This window comes from Anas acuta, chromosome 25, assembly GCF_963932015.1.
Source record: "Anas acuta chromosome 25, bAnaAcu1.1, whole genome shotgun sequence".
Classification (NCBI taxonomy): domain Eukaryota; kingdom Metazoa; phylum Chordata; class Aves; order Anseriformes; family Anatidae; genus Anas; species Anas acuta.
The window spans coordinates 4,576,441-4,594,482 of NC_089003.1; the positions used below are offsets into that span (position 1 = coordinate 4,576,441).

The 18,042-nt window shown below is 46.7% G+C and overlaps 1 gene segment (V, D, J or C); it reads right to left on the reverse strand.

The window, feature by feature from the left end:
• Positions 1-17,827, reverse strand: part of LOC137844688 (M1-specific T cell receptor alpha chain-like) — a 31,760-nt gene extending 13,933 nt beyond the window's left edge. The window contains 1 exon segment of the C gene segment in view: positions 17,680-17,827. Coding sequence covers positions 17,680-17,752 — 73 coding nt within the window.
• Between the last annotated feature and the right edge of the window lie 215 nt (positions 17,828-18,042).

Consider the following 18,042-nt stretch of genomic DNA (forward strand, 5'->3'; position numbering starts at 1 on the left):
ACAGGTATAGTTACAGAGATTCACTAAGGTATGGTAATTTGTTGAGCCATGCTAATAGACCATTAGTAATGAAGCTGTTTAAGATCCCTACTGATGAAAAAAGGCCTGGTGACTTCACTGTTAGATGTGGTTCAATAGCTGCACCACAAAGCCTTATTTGCTGGAATGGCAAAAAGGGATATGAACAACATGACCATGGTCTAGGGTCAGAGTAACTGATGAAAACCATCTTCTTATCAGTCCATCTATGGTTTGTTTGTTTGTTTGTATCTTTCTATGATATATCAAATGGGCAGATAATGCAAGAATGACTACAGTAATTTAAATCAGTTCTATCATCAACTAACGAATTCCTTTAATTGCCAAGTCATGGTGCTAAAAGCCACTCTGCTATTCAAATCTAAATCTACAATAAAAACTGCAAATACATATAACCATGTTTCTTACTTGGTTTCACAAGAAGCTTTGTCCCTTTTCCAAAGATGATGGTATAGCCAACATTCACACAATGAAAAACAAGACAACAAAAACCATCCCTGCAGCCGTCACATCCATGGCTACAAATATAGGTTATGTGATCTAATCACAGGAAATTTAAAACAAAATACAGCACTTCCTTCATGGAAAGATGGGATTATGCGAATTTAAATGCCTAATCAAACTGCTATTCCTCTCTTGGATACTCTGCATCTGGGGATTTTCAAATGAAGGTAAGAGAAGTAAGACAGTGCTTCAAACACATCTAGAATCCATTATATTAGGTGAGAGCAGTGCTCTGGTAATGACCTAACATAATAGAATAAATAAACACTGATTTCCACTTTGCTACTGCGTATCATGTAATTTTTTTTATTATTTTTTTTTGGCCCATGTTTTCAAGACAGTTAAAACATTTTAGCAAATCAGCTCTTGGTTTCATGAAGGTTGATATATGGAGACATCTCCTTATTACTCCCTTTTATCCTTCCCCTCCCCATGTTTAAGTATTTTAGGAGTTATGCATCTGTAAATTTACAATGAGCATGCACAAAATTTGGCAGGAATTTGTCAACTACATTTGGACTTATCTTTAAGGAGACTTCTTGATTTTTCTCAATGTAAAGAGTTACATAGCAGTGTGGACACAAACACACACACACACACATTAAAAAAAAAAAAAAAAAAAAAAAGCATTTTAACATCCACCTAGCAACAAAATCAGCATTTCCTGAGGGCTGAAGTTACTTTTTCTCTCCTGGAACACAGCCCCCAGGACATGACTGTGGAGTGAAATTGCAACGCACAGGGATTAACCCACCTACTTGGCAAGAGGGTAACCTTAACCCCTGAGCCAAAAGTGAATTTGAGGGTGTTGTCACAATAGCACAGCACTTGACAGAAACCCAGAGGGTTCAGATTCCAGCAGATGACACTGCCACCACTCAGGCTGTATCGTAGACTCTTTACTTACATTCCGGGCAAGTGGGATGCTGAGATTCAGCTGGAAACCAGCTGGTTTCTGCAGTGTGGATTTATGGTGTGCAGTTTCACTTGCTTGGCTTTTTCAGGAGTCCTCTCACTGCAAGCTATCTGCTCACAAACATAAGGTTCCTACTTTCACTGCCCACAAGATGTCCAGGCTGAAAACTACTATCATATTAATCCACAGCTTTTCTTTCTCTGGTTACACTCAGAACAACAGTCTACCTATCAGAGCTAGGTAGCATGACTAGCAGGAAACAGCTGGATCATGCACAGCCTGGACCTACCCTGAAATAGCTAAAAGACCCAAGTAAGGAATAGAACTGAATTCCATTACGCATTCCCCATGAGCCATACACAGGCACAATGAACAAGACAGTCAACCTACCCATCTCCCTAAACAACACCACACTTTCTGCACCCTCCCAGACTATCAGCAGCCTAGAGCACCATGTTCACAGCATCAATAGAAGCTCAATAGAAGAAGTTCTCCACATAGAAGAAAATTAGTAGGCACAAGAGCATCTTTCAATGGTGATTGCTAACTTGTGTGGGGATTTCATCAAAGATCATTATCTCAGAGACACCTCTGATGGCATACTTTGGCAGCAACAAATGAAATAGCGCATAAACACTCCTTCCCCTCTGTAAGGAGACATAAATACCACAAGGATGTCTACAGAATGAAACACTGGATACGTAAGGATATCTGACAAAGGATAAACAGGAAAGCTGAGCACTCACTTGGTTGGACAGACAGCCTGGTCCCTGAGCCAAAGGTCAGTTTGCCATATCCAGAGCCATAGCCACACAGCATTTCCTCCCATAACAAAAAACCCAAGCAGTTCATATGGCTTTCTTGTGCCTCAAAATGCCAGAACTCATCTCAGGCCCCTGTTCATCTAGGGCTGTTCACAGTCACAAAGTAATCACCCCTGACATGCCTTTGTAAATAGCTTTCCCACCATTCCAGGGACAAACTTCTGCCCTAACATCTCTTCTTCCCAAAACACCTCACAGCTCTGCCATACCCAGAGAGAACACACAGGCTTGTGCACACTCATAAAAAGCCTGACCAAAACTTACATTCCAGCATTACTGTCCGAGCTATTTCTGCCTCGCCCAGCAAGGACAAGTAATACCTGTAACTGTACTCACGAGGCTTTACACAAACCTTTGTTCCAGCTCCAAAGGTGAGCGTCTTACTGTCAGCACTCACAGTAACAAATACCATTATGCAAAAGCTCTCATCTCCCCATAATAAGGAAGCCCTTCGTATGGCTGGCAGAGACCCTTCCCAAAAACACACAGGTCACCCTTTCCCAAGGACATGAAGACCTCGAGATAACCTTGGCCCCAACTACCCAAAACCTCATTAAATACTGCATCCAGGGAGCTCTCAGAGCCTGCACAGGGAGAGAAGGCATTTCAGCTTGGCAAAGCTGAGTGTAAAGGATGAAAATGGAACAACATCTGTAGCGAGAGTCCCATATGGAACACCTATGGAAAGCTCCACACTCACTTGGTTGGATGGACAGCCTGGTCCCTGAGCCAAAAGTCAGCTGGCTGTAGCCAAACACACAGCATTTCCACCCATTACAAAAAGCCCAGCTCGCTTTGTCATCACAAAGGCAAATCCCTACCAAGAGGCAAGGAAACCAGTCTGACAGTGCAAAAGGAAGGAAAGAACGAGACATGTAAGGGAGACAAAGTAGCATAAAAAACTGCAAGAAGCCCAAGTCATTGGGACATGTGGGGAACCCAAGTCCTAGGGATGCTCAAAGAATAGCCCAGTTGCTTTTCGGAAGTTCTTCCCCTGAAAAAAAAAAAAAAAAAAGAAAAAAAAAATGGAGAATAAGGTAAAAGGGAAGCCACTCCGTTTTACAGCACGATTTTCTGAGTATCTGGTACAACTGAAAGCACAATTCCTTTTCCAAAACTGACTTTGCCCGCATCATACACAATGTCGCACATCCTATTACAAAAATATCTCTGCCAGCCCTGTACATGATCTCAAGCACAAAGCACCTGGAGTCAGGTCATGGCAGAAGTCCCTGACACAACAAGCTTAAGGACAGGGCCACTACCTGCAAAAAAGGAAAATCCATTCCCTAGCCAACTTGCTCTTTTCAGAGGAGTGTTCCCTGTTGCCTTAGATAATTGTTAAGCCCCACAACTGACAAGGAACCACACACAACAGAGGGAAGCTCTGAACAGATGATATGACCTCAGGAAAGCCAGTACTGGGGGATTGTCAGGGAACAAAGCATGCAGACTTCAAGTTGACCTTTGCTCCAACCACCCAAAAAAAAACATTAAATACTGCACCCAGAACACTCTCAGAGCCTACAAGGGGAGAGAAGGCATTTCAGCTCGACAAAGGTGAAGTTAAAGGATGGAAATGGAAGAACACCTGTAGCAAGAGTCCCATATGGAACATCTATGGAAAGCTCCACACTCACTTGGTTGGACGGACAGCCTGGTCCCTGAGCCAAAGGTCAGTTTGTAGTTCCCATAGTCACACAGCATTTCTTCCCATTACAAAAATCCCAGCCTACCCCACTTGAGAAACACCACCTCTCCTCAGTCCCTGCTTCCCTGTCCTGACAAACTGTCTCAGCAGATGTCAAGATCCTCTGTCTACCATTCAGTGCTGCACACTCCTGATAAACCATGCACCACTCCACTTGTTGGGAGCGAGGAGGAGAAGATGGAAAAGACGGGACCAGAAGAGCCCAGCTCAGGAAAGAACACTGGAAATAGGGGCTGTCTTCCTCCCAAACCCTACCTTTCTGTTACATTACAGTTAAAAGGTGTTGAAGCACCTCTAAGATGTTACAGAGATAGACACCCACCACTTGCATGCACTTTTTTTTTTTTTTTATTTTTGCAGTCTCCTGGAGAGCTTGAGGAACAATGTAAGTACAACACCAAAGTTGTCTGAAGCATCAGTTATCCAAGACATACATAGCAATCAATGCTCAGAGAAAAGGGAAGGAAAGAACCAGGCAAGTAAGGGAGATGAGGTGCCATAACAAACTGCAGAGAGCCCAAGGCACTGGGACATGTGGGGAAACCAATTCCTAGGTTTGTCTGAAGAATAGCCCAGTTGCGTTTCCAATGTTCTTCCCCACAAAACAATGAAAAACAAGACAAAAAATTGATAATTAGATTTTGAGACAAAAAAGCGTGTTTCAATGGTGATTGCTCACTTGTGTGGGGATTTCATCAAAGATCATTATCTCAGGGACACTTTGGTGGCTTGCAATGGAAAAACAAATGAAATAGTGTCTACACACCCCCTCCCCTCTGTAAAGAGGTGTGGATACCACAGGGATGTCTATGAGATGAAACACAGGATATGTATGGACATCTGACAAAGGATAAACAGGAAAGCTGAACACTCACTTGGATGGACAGACAGCCTGGTTCCAGAGCCAAAGTTTAGTTTGCCATATCCAGAGCTAGAGCCACACAGCATTTCCTCCCATAACAAAAAGCCCAGGCAGCTCCTGCAGAAGTGGCACTTGTCCTCAAAGCTGAGCCAAACAGTGTCAAGGCTAGGAGGGGCAGCAGAGGGTAAGATGGGTCTGAAGGATCCTAGGCCACAAGTGGAGGTTAAGAGTCTGGCTTCACGGAATGTAACAGGGCCTAAAACTGAGAAGCATCTCCCCAGTACCCCCACTCCACCTGACCCTACAGTACTGCTGCGCAGTCCACTGGCTTGCCATCAAAAAGGAAACGACAATTTCATTTTTAGTATGTTTTGCTGCTTACCTGGTACAACTGAAAGCACAGTTCCTTTTCCAAAAGTGACTGTGCGGGCATCATACACACTGTGGCATATCTCATTACAAAAATGTCTCTGCCAGCCCTGCATGTGATCTCAAGCACAAAGCACCTGGAATCAGGCCATGGCAGAGCTCCCTGACACAACAGGCTCAAGCGCAGGGTCACTACCTGCAACAAAGGAAAATCCGTACCCTAGGTCAATTGCACTTTGCAGGGGAGCATTCCCTGTCACCTTTGGTAATTTTTATGCCTCACAAGTGACAACTCTCACCTACAGTAACTCTTGCCCAGAATCAGGGGGACCATGTGTGTGGCACCTCTTCTGTGCACAAAGCATGTGGAAAACCATCAAGTCAGGCAATCCATGCATTTCAGAGACAGCTGTGAGATGTCAGGACTGCTGCTTCTGTCAAGAGCCAAAGCCTTTCCTGATGTAAAGCACATCACGGGTGGCCCTGCAACTGCAGAAGCACAAGGTCTGAGAACCGCAGCAGACTGAGGCACATTCAGATAGCATCTCATGAACAGCCCTGCAAGAGCCATGAAAAAAGCATTTGGTCAGCAACTACACAAGCTTGATTAAGCGAAGATGTTAAGCAAAAGAATGCTCCTGGTAGCCTCCTTTGCTACAAAGTACTACTGTGCGCTCGGTGCTTGTACTCACGGTGTTTTACCGTCAGTGACATTCCATTACAGAATCTCATCTTTCCAACTCCTGCATTATACACACAGTGTTTTCTCATGCCTCAAAACACCAGGAATTTCCTTGGGACCCGGCCCGGCCGAGCTTGCACTGCCATGGCCAAAAAGCAATCACCCCTGACATGCCCTTATAAATAGCTTTCCCTCTGTTTCAAGGACAAACTTCTGCTCTGACATCTTTTCTTCACGAAACACCCCACCACTCTGCTATAATCAGAGAGAAGGCACAGGCTTGTGCACTCTCAAAGTGAGCTTGACCAAAACTTACACTCCAACATTACAGTCTGGGCTACATCTGCCTTGCCTTGCAAGTAACTGTACTCACCATACTTTACACAACGCTTTGTTCCAGCTCCAGATGTGAGCCTCCCCCAGTCAGCAATCACAACAACAAAGACCATTATGCAAATGTTCTCATTTCCCCATAACAAGGAAGCCCTTCGTATGGCTGGCAAAGACCTTTTCCAGCAATACATAGGTCACCCATTCCCAAGGGCATGCAGACCTCAAGTTGAGGCTTGCTCCAACCACCCAAAAACTTCATTAAATAATGCACCAAGGGCACTCTCAGAGCCTGCACAGAGAGAGAAGGCATTTCAGCTTGGCAAAGCTAAGGGTAAAGGATGAAAATCGAACAAAATCTGCAGCATGAGTCCCATTTGGAACACCTTTGGGAAGCTCCACACTCGGTAGGACAGACAGCCTGGTCCCTGAGCCAAAGGTCAGTTTGTTGTTCCCATAGTCGCACAGCATTTCCACCCATTACAAAAAGCCCAGCTCGCTTTGTCATCACAAAGGCAAATCCACAACAAGGTGCATGGAAACCCGTCTGACAGTGCAAATGGAAAGAAAGAAACAGGCATGTAAGGGAGATTAGGTGCCATAAAGATCTGCAGGGAGCCCAAGGCATTGGGATATGTGGGGAACCAAGTCCTAAGGATTCCTGGAGAATAGCCCAGTTGCGTTTCCAAACTCCCCCCCCCCAAAAAATGAAGAACAAGGCAAAACTAAAGCAGCTCTGTTTTTCAGAACAATTTTCTGCATACCTGGCACAACTGAAAGCACAGTTCCTTTTCCAAAAGTGACTTTGCCCGCATCGTATACACTGTGGAACGTCTCATTACGAAAAATGTTTCTGCAAGCCCTGCATGTGATCTCAAGCACAAAGCACCTGGAACCAGTCCACAGCAGAGCTCCTTGACACAACAGGCTCAAGTGCAGGGCCACTACCTGCAATAAAGGAAAATCTGTTCCCTAGCTCAATTGCACTTTTCAGAGGAGCGTTCCATGCCTCATTTTGTAATTATTAAGTCCCACAAGCAACAACTCTCACCTACAGTAACTCTTGCCCAGAATCAGGGGGACCATGTGTGTGGCACCTCTTCTGTGCACAAAGCATGTGGAAAACCATCATGCCGGGCAATCCATGCATTTCAGAGGCAGCTGTGAGATGTGCTGCTTCTGTCAAGAGCCAAAGCCTTTCCTGATGGAAAGCACACCACGGGTGGCCCTGCAACTGCAGAAGCACAAGGTTTGAGAACCACTGCAGACTGAGGCATGTTCAGATAGCATCTCATGAACAGCTCTGCAGAGCTGTGAACAATGCATTTGGTCAGCATCTACACAAGTTTGATTAAAAGAAGTCAAGTGAAAGCATGCTCCTGGTAGCCTCCTTTGCTACAACGTGCTACTGTGCGCTCGGTGCTTGTACTCACGGTGTTTTACAATCAGTGACATTCCACCACTGAATCTCATCTTTCTAGTTACTGCATTATATAAACAGGGTTTTCTGCTACCTCAGAAACACCAGGACTTGGCTCAGGCCCCTGCTCCACTGAGCAAGCGCTGTCCATGCCACAAAGCAACTAACTGTCCCTGACATGCGTTTGTAAATAGGTTTCCCCTCTGTTCAGGGACAAATTTCTGCTCTGATGCATCTTCTTCCCACAGCATCTTGCAGCACTGCCATACCCAGAGAAAAGGCACAGGCTTGTGCGCACTCATAGGAAACCAGACCAAAACTTACACTCCAACATTACTGTCTGGGCTATTTCTGCCTTGCCCTGCAAGGCTAAGTAATAACTAGCTTGGTGAAGCTAGTCACACAGCATTTCCTCCCATTACAGGGCTAAGTGCCCTGTAACTGTACTCACCATGGTTTACACAAAGTTTTGTTCCAGCTCCAAAGATGAGCCTGTTCAAAATATTACTCACAGCACCAAAGACCACTACACAAATGCTCTCATACCCCCATAATGAGGAAACCCTTTGTGTGGCGGGCAGAGACCCTTCCCAGCAACACACAGATTTCTCTTCCCAAGGGCATGCAGACCTCAAGTTGAGCTTTGCACCAACCAACCAAAATGTCATTAAATACTGCACCCAGGGAGCTCTCAGAGCCTGCATGGGGAGAGAAGGCATTTCAGCTTGACCAAGGTGAAGGTGAAGGATGAAAACGGAACAACATCTGTAGAAAGAGTCCCATATGGAACACCTATGGAAAGCTCCACACTCACTTGGTAGGACGGACAGCCTAGTCCCTGAGCCAAAGGTCAGCTTGAACCTCTGAACAGATGGTATGACCTCAGGAAAGTCCGCACTGGGCGATTCACAGGGAACAAAGCATGCACGCCTCAAACTGAGCTGTGCTCCTAACAACCAAGCCCTCATTAAATACTACACACAGGGAAGTCTCAGAGCCTGCACAGGGAGAGAAAGCATTTCAGCTTGGCAAAGGTGGAGTGAAAGGTTGTAAACAGAACAACATGTGCAGCAAGATGCTAATATGGAACGCCTAAGGAAAGCTCAACACTCACTTGGTAGGACGGACAGCCTGGTTCCTGAGCCAAAGGTCAGCTTGTTGCCAGAGCCAAAGTCACACAGCATTTCCTCCCATTACAAAAAGCCCAGTGAGCTTTGCCACAAGGTCACAGCAAAATCTGGGAGCTGGTGTGGAGCCACATGTTCCAACACAGACAAAGGGACAGCAGTCGGGGTCATGTTGGACCAACCTGACACATTCCCGTCAAGCAAAGCCGATCGCTGGAGGTGGTCACCAACTGTGATCAAACACCCAGGCACCCTACAGCTCTCAACCACCCATGGAAAGTCCTGGCACAAAGCACAAAGTGCGGCCATATGCAGCACTTACGTGACCTAACAGTAATTTGTGTTGCACAGACAAAGGCAGGCTTATAGCCAGCACCTCCTGCACTCACACAGCAACCCCTCAATCCACCAAAACATTGCCAACACATTGGAGAAGAGCACTCACTTGGTTGGACAGAAAGCCTGGTCCCTGACCCAAAAGTTGGTTTGTTGTATGCAGAGCCATAGCCACACAGTATTTCCTCCCATTACAAAAAGCCCAGGAAGCTCCTGAAGAAGTGGCACTTTGCCTCAGGGTGAGGCGTAGCTGTGCAAAGGCTAGCTAGGTCAACAGAAGGGTGGGAAGAGGCTGAAAGATCCTAGGCCAGAAGTGGAGGTTAAAAGTCTAGCTTCGTGGAATGTAATAGAGCCCAAAACTAAGAGGCAACCCCAAAACTATCCCTACCCCTGTCTCCACTGTAATGCCGGGCAGTATCCCAGGTTGCCATGGCAAAAGAAAATACACTATGATTTTCAGCATGATTTCCTGCTTACCCAGAACAACTGAAAGCACAGCTACTTTCCCAAAACTTCCTTTTCCCGTATTGTAGAAACTTTGGAACGTCTCATTCCAGAAATATTTCTGCCAGCCCTGCATGTGATCTCAAGCACAAAGCACCTGGACTCAGTCCACAGAAGAAATCCCTGACACAACAGGCTCAAGTGCAGGGGCAATACTTGCAACAAAGGAAAATCCGTAGCCTAGCTCACTTACACTTTTCAGAGAGAGGAGCATTCCCTGTGACCTTTGGTAATTGTTAAGCCCTATGAGTGACAACTATCGCTTACAATAATGCTTGCCCAGAATCAGGGGGACGATGACTATGGCACTGCTTCTGTGCATAAAGCATCATGCCAGGCAATCCATGCATTTCACTGGCAGATGTGAGATGACAGTACTGCTGTTTCTGTCCCAAGCCATAGCCTGTCCTGAGGGAAAGCACATCATGGGTAGCCCCACAGTTGCAGAAGTGCAAGGTTTGAGAACCGCAGCAGACTGAGGCACATTCAGATAGCAGCTCAGGAATGGCTCTGCAAGAGCCATGAAAAAACTGCATTTAGGAAACAATTGCACACGCTTAAAAAAAAAATAAGGGAAAGCTGGTCCTGGTACCTTCCTTTGCTACAAAGTGCTACTGTGAGCTCAGTGCTTGTACTCATCGTATTTTACATTTAGTGACGATCCATCACAGAACCTCACCTGTCCAGCTCCTGCATTATACACTCACTTTGGGTTTTTTCCTGCCTCAGAACCCCAGGACTTGGCTCAGGCCCCTGCCTGCAGGAGTATGGACTGTCCATGCCCACAAAGCAACCTCCCATGACATGCCTTTGTAAATAGCTTTCCCACCATTCAGGGAACAAACTTCTGCTCTTCCATCAATTCTTCCCACAGCACCTTGCAGCTCTGCCATATCCAGAGAGAAGGCACAGGCTTGTGCACACTCACAGGAAACCAGACCAAAACTTACACTCCAACATTACCGTCTGGGCTATTTCTGCCTCATCCTACAAGGCTAACTAAGAACTGTAACAGTACTCACCAGGCTTTACACAAAGCTTTGTTCCAGCTCCAAAGTTCAGCCTGTTCAAGACAGCACTCACAGCAACAATGTCCATTAAATAAACGCTCTCATCTACCCATAACAAGAAAGCCCTTCCAGTGGCTGGCAGAGACCCTTCCCAGCAACACACAGGTCACCCTTTCCCAAGGACATGCAGACCTCAAGATGAAATTTGCTCCAACCACCCAAAACCTCATTAAATACTACACCCAGGACGCTCTCAAAGCAGGCAAGTGGAGAGAAGGCATTTCAGCTCAGCCAAGGTGAAGTTAAAGGATGGAAATGGAACAACATCTGTAGAAAGAGTCCCATATGGAACACCTATGGCAAGCTCCACACTCACTGGGTAGGACGGACAGCCTGGTTCCTGAGCCAAAGGTCAGCTTGTTGTTGTTGCCAGTCACACAACATTTCCTCCCCCTACAAAAAGCCCAGCTTGCTTTTCCATCACAAATTCAAAAAGGCAGAGAAGGCATTTCAGCACAGCAAAGGTGAAGATAAAGGATGGAAACGGAACAACATCTGTAGCAAGATTCCCATATGGAACAACTATGGAAAGCTCCACACTCACTTGGTAGGACAGACAGCCTAGTCCCTGAGCCAAAGGTCAGCTTGTTGTAGCCAGTGTCACACAGCATTTCTTCCCATTACAAAAAGCCCTGCCAGCCCCCACTGGAGAACCTGCACCTCTCTCCAGTTCATGGTTCTCTGACCTGACAAACTTTGTGCTGACAAACCAACAGCTTGAGGAGGAGGAAGGGAAATCTGGGGAGTAAAAGACTAGCTCAGCTCAGCTCTGCTCAGGAAAAGTCATGAGCACCTAAGGGGTTCTCAGAGCCAGGAACAAGCTCTGCTCAGCTGCAGATAACTCGTGGGGAATTATGAAAGGGCTGATTAGGATAGTGGAGCAAGGGAAATATCCCATGCTGGGGACTCCTTGTACTCACTGGTCTGCAAAACTAGGATTTTTCCTTGAATCCCTTTGTAGTTCCTCATGTTAACAGAATCCTTCACAACATCTGTAGCAAGAGTCCCATATGGAACACCTATGGAAAGCTCCACACTCACTTGGTAGGACAGACAGCCTGGTTCCTGAGCCAAAGGTCAGCTTGTAGTTGCCACTCACACAGCATGTACTCCCATTACAAAAAGCCCAGCTCGCTTTGCCATCACAAAAGCAAATCCTCACCAAGAGGCAAGGAAACCAGTCTGACAATGCATAGTCCCTGGGCCTCTGAGATATTTAAGAGTATCAGGGACAACTACCCCATCAGAGACCACTTGCCAGCCACTGCTAGTAACCATGTCCTGCTCCCAGAAGAGACCTTGCTATAAGCACCAGCGTTCATTCTCCTTCCCACCTGCCCCCACACGCACAAACCCTGCTAGGACACAGGGGCATACGAGAGCCTCCCCACAGGGTTGCGGCAACATCTGGGAGCTGGTGTGGTGCAACATGTTCCAACCCAGCCAAAAGGACAGCAGTCAGGGTCATGTTGGACCAACCTGGCACATTCCTATCAAACAAAGCTGATTGCTTGAGTTTGTCGCCACCAGCGATCAAAAACCCAGTCATGCTGCTGCTCTCAACCTCCCAAGGAAAGGCCTGGCACAAAACACAAAGCGCTGCCACAGCACAGCACTTACATGACCCAACAGAAACTCCCGTTGCGCGTCCAAAGGCACGCTTGTATCCAGCACCTCCTGCGTTCAAACAGCAACCCCTCAATCCACCAAAACTATGACAACCTCTTTGCAGTGCTTGCTGTCCACAGACCAGCTGCACAGTGATGCAGGTAACTCAGAGCAGGCTGCGTCCTGAAGTAAGGACCCCCCAGGCTCTCTGTGGGACCTAGAGCACCACAGGGCTCATGGGATAGGAAAATCCTTTTTGAGAGGACTGCTGCTTTTGTCCTGACTCAAAGCCTAACCTAAATGCAAGCTGATTGCATGCAGCTGCACAGCTGCAGCATTACATGCCTGAGAGGAGAAGTGCCAGGTAGCCGCTAACAGCTGCAGAATGGGTGGGTTTGCCCCACATGGAAGGAGAATACAAGGTGGTGGTGGCACTTACTAGGCAAAACCTGAAGTCGTATTCCCTTCCCAAATGTGAACTTGTCGTAGTTCACACAGTGCTTTTTGCCTCAACAAGAACTATAAGCCCTTCCAACATCCTCTGTTAGACAGGCCACCTGTGTTCCTAGGTAGCTGAGCTCCCATCTTTGTCTGGTGGACACAACAGAAACATTTCAGCAGACAAGATTCTCTGTCCACTGGATTGTCCTCTGTCCACCATTCAGTGGTGAACACTCCTACGAAACCATGCACCACTCCACTTGTTGGGGGCAAGGAGGAGAAGTAGCAAAGAATGTCTTAGCTCAGGAAAGGACACTGTCAATAGGGGCTGTCTCCCTCCAAAAGCCTACCTTTCTGTTACATTACAGTTAAAAGCAGTTGAGGCAATTATAAGATATTACAGAGATAGGCACCTACCGCTTGCTTGCACTTTTTCTGCAGTGCTATTGCATAGCTTCACTGCAGCCTCCTGGAGAACTTGAGGGACAATGGAAGCATGACTCCAAAGAATCAATTATCCAAGACACACATAGCCAAGAATGCTCAGAGTCATCGGAGGGAAAGAATCATACATGTAAGGGAGATTAGCTGCCATAACAAACCGCAGGGAGCCCAAGGCATTGGGACATGTGGGGAAACCAAGTCCTCACGATGCCTGAAGAATAGCCCAGTTGCGTTCCCAAAGTTCATCCCCACAAAACAGCAAAGAACAGGGCAAAATTGTAGCCACTCATATTTTGAGGCACAAGAGCATGTTTCAATGGTGATTGCTCACTTGTATGGGGATTTCATCAAAGATCATTATCTGAGAGACATCTCGGATAGCTTACGTTGTTCACAACAAATGAAATAGTGCCTAAACACTCCTTCTCTCTATAAAGAGATGGAAATACCACAAGAATGTATATGGGAGGAAACCCAAGATACATAAGGACATCTGACAAAGGATAAACAGGAAAGTTGAGCACTCACTTGGTTGGACAGACAGCCTGGTTCCTGAGCCAAAAGTCAGTCTGTCATATCCAGAGCCATAGCCACACAGCATTTCCTCCCATTACAAAAAGCCCAGGCAGCTCCTACAGAAGCAGCACTTGTCCTCAAGGCTGAGCTGAACCGTGCCAAGGCTAGGAAGGTAGGCAGAAGTGCAAGATGGGGTAAAGGATTCTAGGCCACAAGTGGAGCTTAAGGGTCTGGCTTCATGGGATGAAAAAGGTCCCAAAACTGAGAGACAAACCCAAAACTCCCCCTCCCACTGTCCCCACAGTTCTCCCAGACTGTACAAAAATCCCAGCTCTCATTCCAATCACAAACACAAATACCCACCAGGGTCTAAGGAAGCCAGACTGACAGTGGCAAGAGAAGGAAAGAACAAGGCATGTAAGGGAGATTTGGTGCCATAGCAAACTGCAAGGTGCCCAAGGAACTGGGACATGTGGGAAAACAAAGTACTAGGAATGCTTGGATAATAGCCCAGTTGTATTTCCAAAGTTCTTCCCCACACACACAGATCAATGAAGAACATGGCAAAAGGGAGACCACTCATTTTTTCAGCAGAATTTACTACTTACCTGGAACAACTGAAAGCACAGTTCCTTTCCCAAAAGTGACTGTGCGCATTTAACTCACTGTAGCATGTCTCATTACAAAAATGTCTCTGCAAGCCCTGCATGTGATCTCAAGCACAAAGCACCTAGACTGATGCCATGGCAGAGCTCCCTGACACAACAGGCTCAAGCACAGGGACACTACCTGCAACAAAGTCAAATCCATTCCCTAGCTCACTTGAACTTTTCAGAGGAGCATTCACTGTCACCTTTGGTAATTGTTAAGCCCTACGAGTGACAACTATCACCTAAAATAATTCTTGACCAGAAACAGGGGGACCATGTGTGTGACACTGCTTCTGTGCACAAAGCATGGAGAAAACCATCATGCCGGGCAATCCATGCATTTCACAGGCAGATGTGAGATTGCAGGACTGCTGCTTGTGTCCTGAGACAAAGGCTGTCCTGAGGGAAAGTGCATCACGGGTAGCACCACAGCTGCAGAAGCAGTAGCTTTGAGAACTGCAGCAGACTGAGGCACATTCAGATAGCAGCTCATTACCAGCTCTGCAAGAGTTATGAAAAATGCATTTAGTCAGAAACTACACAAGCTTACAAAAAAAGAAAAACCAAGGGAAAGCTGGTCCTAGTACCTTCCTTTGCTACAAAGTGCTACTGCGAGCTCAGTGCTTGTACTCATGGTGTTTTACAGTTAGTGACGATCCATCACAGAACCTCACCTGTCCAGCTCCTGCATTATACACTCACTTTGGGTTTTCTCCTGCCTCAGAACTCCAGGACTTGGCTCAGGCCCCTGCCTGCTGGAGTATGGGCTGTCCATGCCCACAAAGCAACCTCCCATGACATGCCTTTGTAAAGCTTTCCCACCATTCAGGGAACAAACCTGCTCTTCCATCAATTCTTCCTGCAGCACCTTGCAGCTCTGCCATATCCAGAGAGAAGGCACAGGCTTGTGCACACTCACAGGAAACCAGACCAAAACTTACACTCCAACATTACCATCTGGGCTATTTCTGCCTCATCCTACAAGGCTGACTAAGAACTGTAGCAATACTCACCTGGTATTACACAAAGCTTTGTTTCAGCTCCAAAGTTCAGCCTGTTCAAGACAGCACTCACAGCAACAAAGGCCATTCATTACGCAAACGGTCTCATCTACCCATAACAAGAAAGGTCTTTCTGTGGCTGGCAGAGACCCTGCCCAGCTACACACAGGTCACCCTTTCCCAAGGACATGCAGACCTCAAGATGAAATCTGCTCCAACCACCCAAAACCTCATTAAATACTGCACCCAGGACACTCTCAAAGCAGGCAAGAGGAGAGAAGGCATTTCAGCTCAGCAAAGTTGAAGTTAAAGGATGGAAATGGAACAACATCTGTAGAAAGAGTCCCATATGGAACACCTAAGGAAAGCTCCAAACTCACTTGGTTTGACAGACAGCCTAGTTCCTGAGCCAAAGGTCAGCTTGTTGAAGGATCCAGAATCACACAGCATTTCCTCCCCCTACAAAAAGTCCATCTGTCTTTGCCATCACAAAGGCACAAAGGGAGAGAAGGCATTTCAGCACAGCAAAGGTGAAGTTAAAGGATGGAAATGGAACAACACCAATAGTAAGAGTCACATTTGAAAAAACTATTGAAAGCTTCACACTCACTTGGTAGGACGGACAGCCTGGTCCCTGAGCCAAAAGTCAGCTTGTTTAAGTTATTCACACAGCATTTCCTCCCATTACAAAAAGCTCAGTGAGCTTTGCCATCATAAAGGCTAATCCCCACCGAGGGGCTGGGAAATCAGTCTGACAATGCATAGTCCCTGGAACTTTACAAGGACTTTACAAGCTTTAGGCACACCTTCCCCATCAGTGACCGCTTGTTGACCACTACTAGAAGTTTTGTCCTGCTCCCAGAAGAGACTTTGCTATAAACACTAGCATTCACACAGTGCTTCCCACCCACTTCCACACGCACAAACCCTGCTAGGACCCTAGGACATATAAGAGACTCCCCACGGGGTCGCGGCAGTTGGGAGCTGGTATGGAGCAACATGTTCCAACCCAGCTAAAGGGACAGTAGTCAGGGTCATGTTGGACCATCCTGGCACATTCCCATCAAAGGATGCACTCACACAGCAACCCTTCAATCCATAAAAACCGTGACAACATCTTTGCAGTGCTTGCTGTCCACAGACCAGCTGCATAGTGATGCAGGTAACTCAGAGCCAGCTGCGTCCTGAAGTCAGGACTCCCCAGGCTCTCTGTGAGACCTAGAGCACCACAGGGCCAATGGAATGGGACAAACCCCTTTTTAGAAGACTGCTGTAAAATGGGTAGGTTTGCCCCACATGGAAGGAGACTACAAAGTGGTAGTGGCACTTTCTAGGCAAAACGTGAAGAATCCCCTCCCAAAGTTGATCTTGCCTTAGTTCACACAGTGCTTTGCATCTCAACTAGTACTATACACCATTCTACATCCCTTAAGAGGCAGGAGACCGCTGTTCCTGGGAGCCTGAGCACTGATATTTTTCCCTTGGACAAAGCAGGAACCTGTCAGCAGACGTCAAGATCTACTGTCCCCCAGATTGCCCTTTCTACATCATTCAGTGGTGCACACTACTGCAAAACCATGCACCACTCCACTTGTTGGGGGAGAGGAGGAGAAGATGGCAAAGACAGGACCAGAAGAGCCCAAATCAGGAAAGAACACTGTCAATAGGGGCTGTCTTCCTCCCAAACCCTACCTTTCTGTCACATTACAGTTAAAAGGTGTTGAGACAGCTTTGAGATGTTACAAAGACCAGCACCCAGCATTTGCATGGACTTTTTTTGCAGTGCTATTGCACAGCTTCACTGCAGGCTCCGGAAGAGCTTGAGGGACAAGGGAAGCATGACTCCAAAGTTGCCTGAAACATCAGTTATCCAAGACACACAGAGACAACAATGCTCAGAGCCATGGGAGGGAAAGAAACAGGCAAGTAAGGGAGATGAGGTGCCATAAAGAACTGCAAGGAGCCCAAGGCATTGAGACATGTGGGGCAACCAAGTCCTAGGTATGTCTGGAGAATAGCCCAGATGCATTCCCAAAGTTCATCCCCACAAAACAACAAAGAACAAGGCAAAAATGAAGCCACTCGCATTTTGAGACACAAGAGCATGTTTCATTGGTGATTGCTCACTTGTATGGGGATTTCATCAAAGATCATTACCTCAGAGACACCTTTGATGGCTTACGTTGTGCACAACAAATGAAATAGTGCCTACACTCTCATTCCCCTCTGCAAGGAGGTGTGGATACCACATAGATGTCTATGGGGTTAAACCCAGGATACGTAAGAACATTTGACAAAGGAGAAACAGGAAAGCTGAGCACTCACTTGGATGGACAGACAGCCTGGTCCCTGAGCCAAAGGTCAATTTGCCATATGAAGAGCCAGAGCCACACACCATTTCCTCCCATTACAAAAACCCCAGCAGCTCCTGGAGAATATGCACTTGTCCCCAAGGCTGAGGTGAACCATGACAAGGCAAGAAGGGCCAGCAAAATGGTAAGATGGTTCTCAAGTAATCTAGGCCACAAGTAGAGTTTGAAAGTCTTGCTTCTTGGGATGAAAAAGGTCCCAAAACTGAGAGGAAAACACAAAACTCCCCCTCCCCATCGCCCCACAGTACTGCTGGGGAGTCCACTGGGTTGCCATCAAGAAGAAAAAGACACTGCTTTTCAGCATAAATTGCTTCTT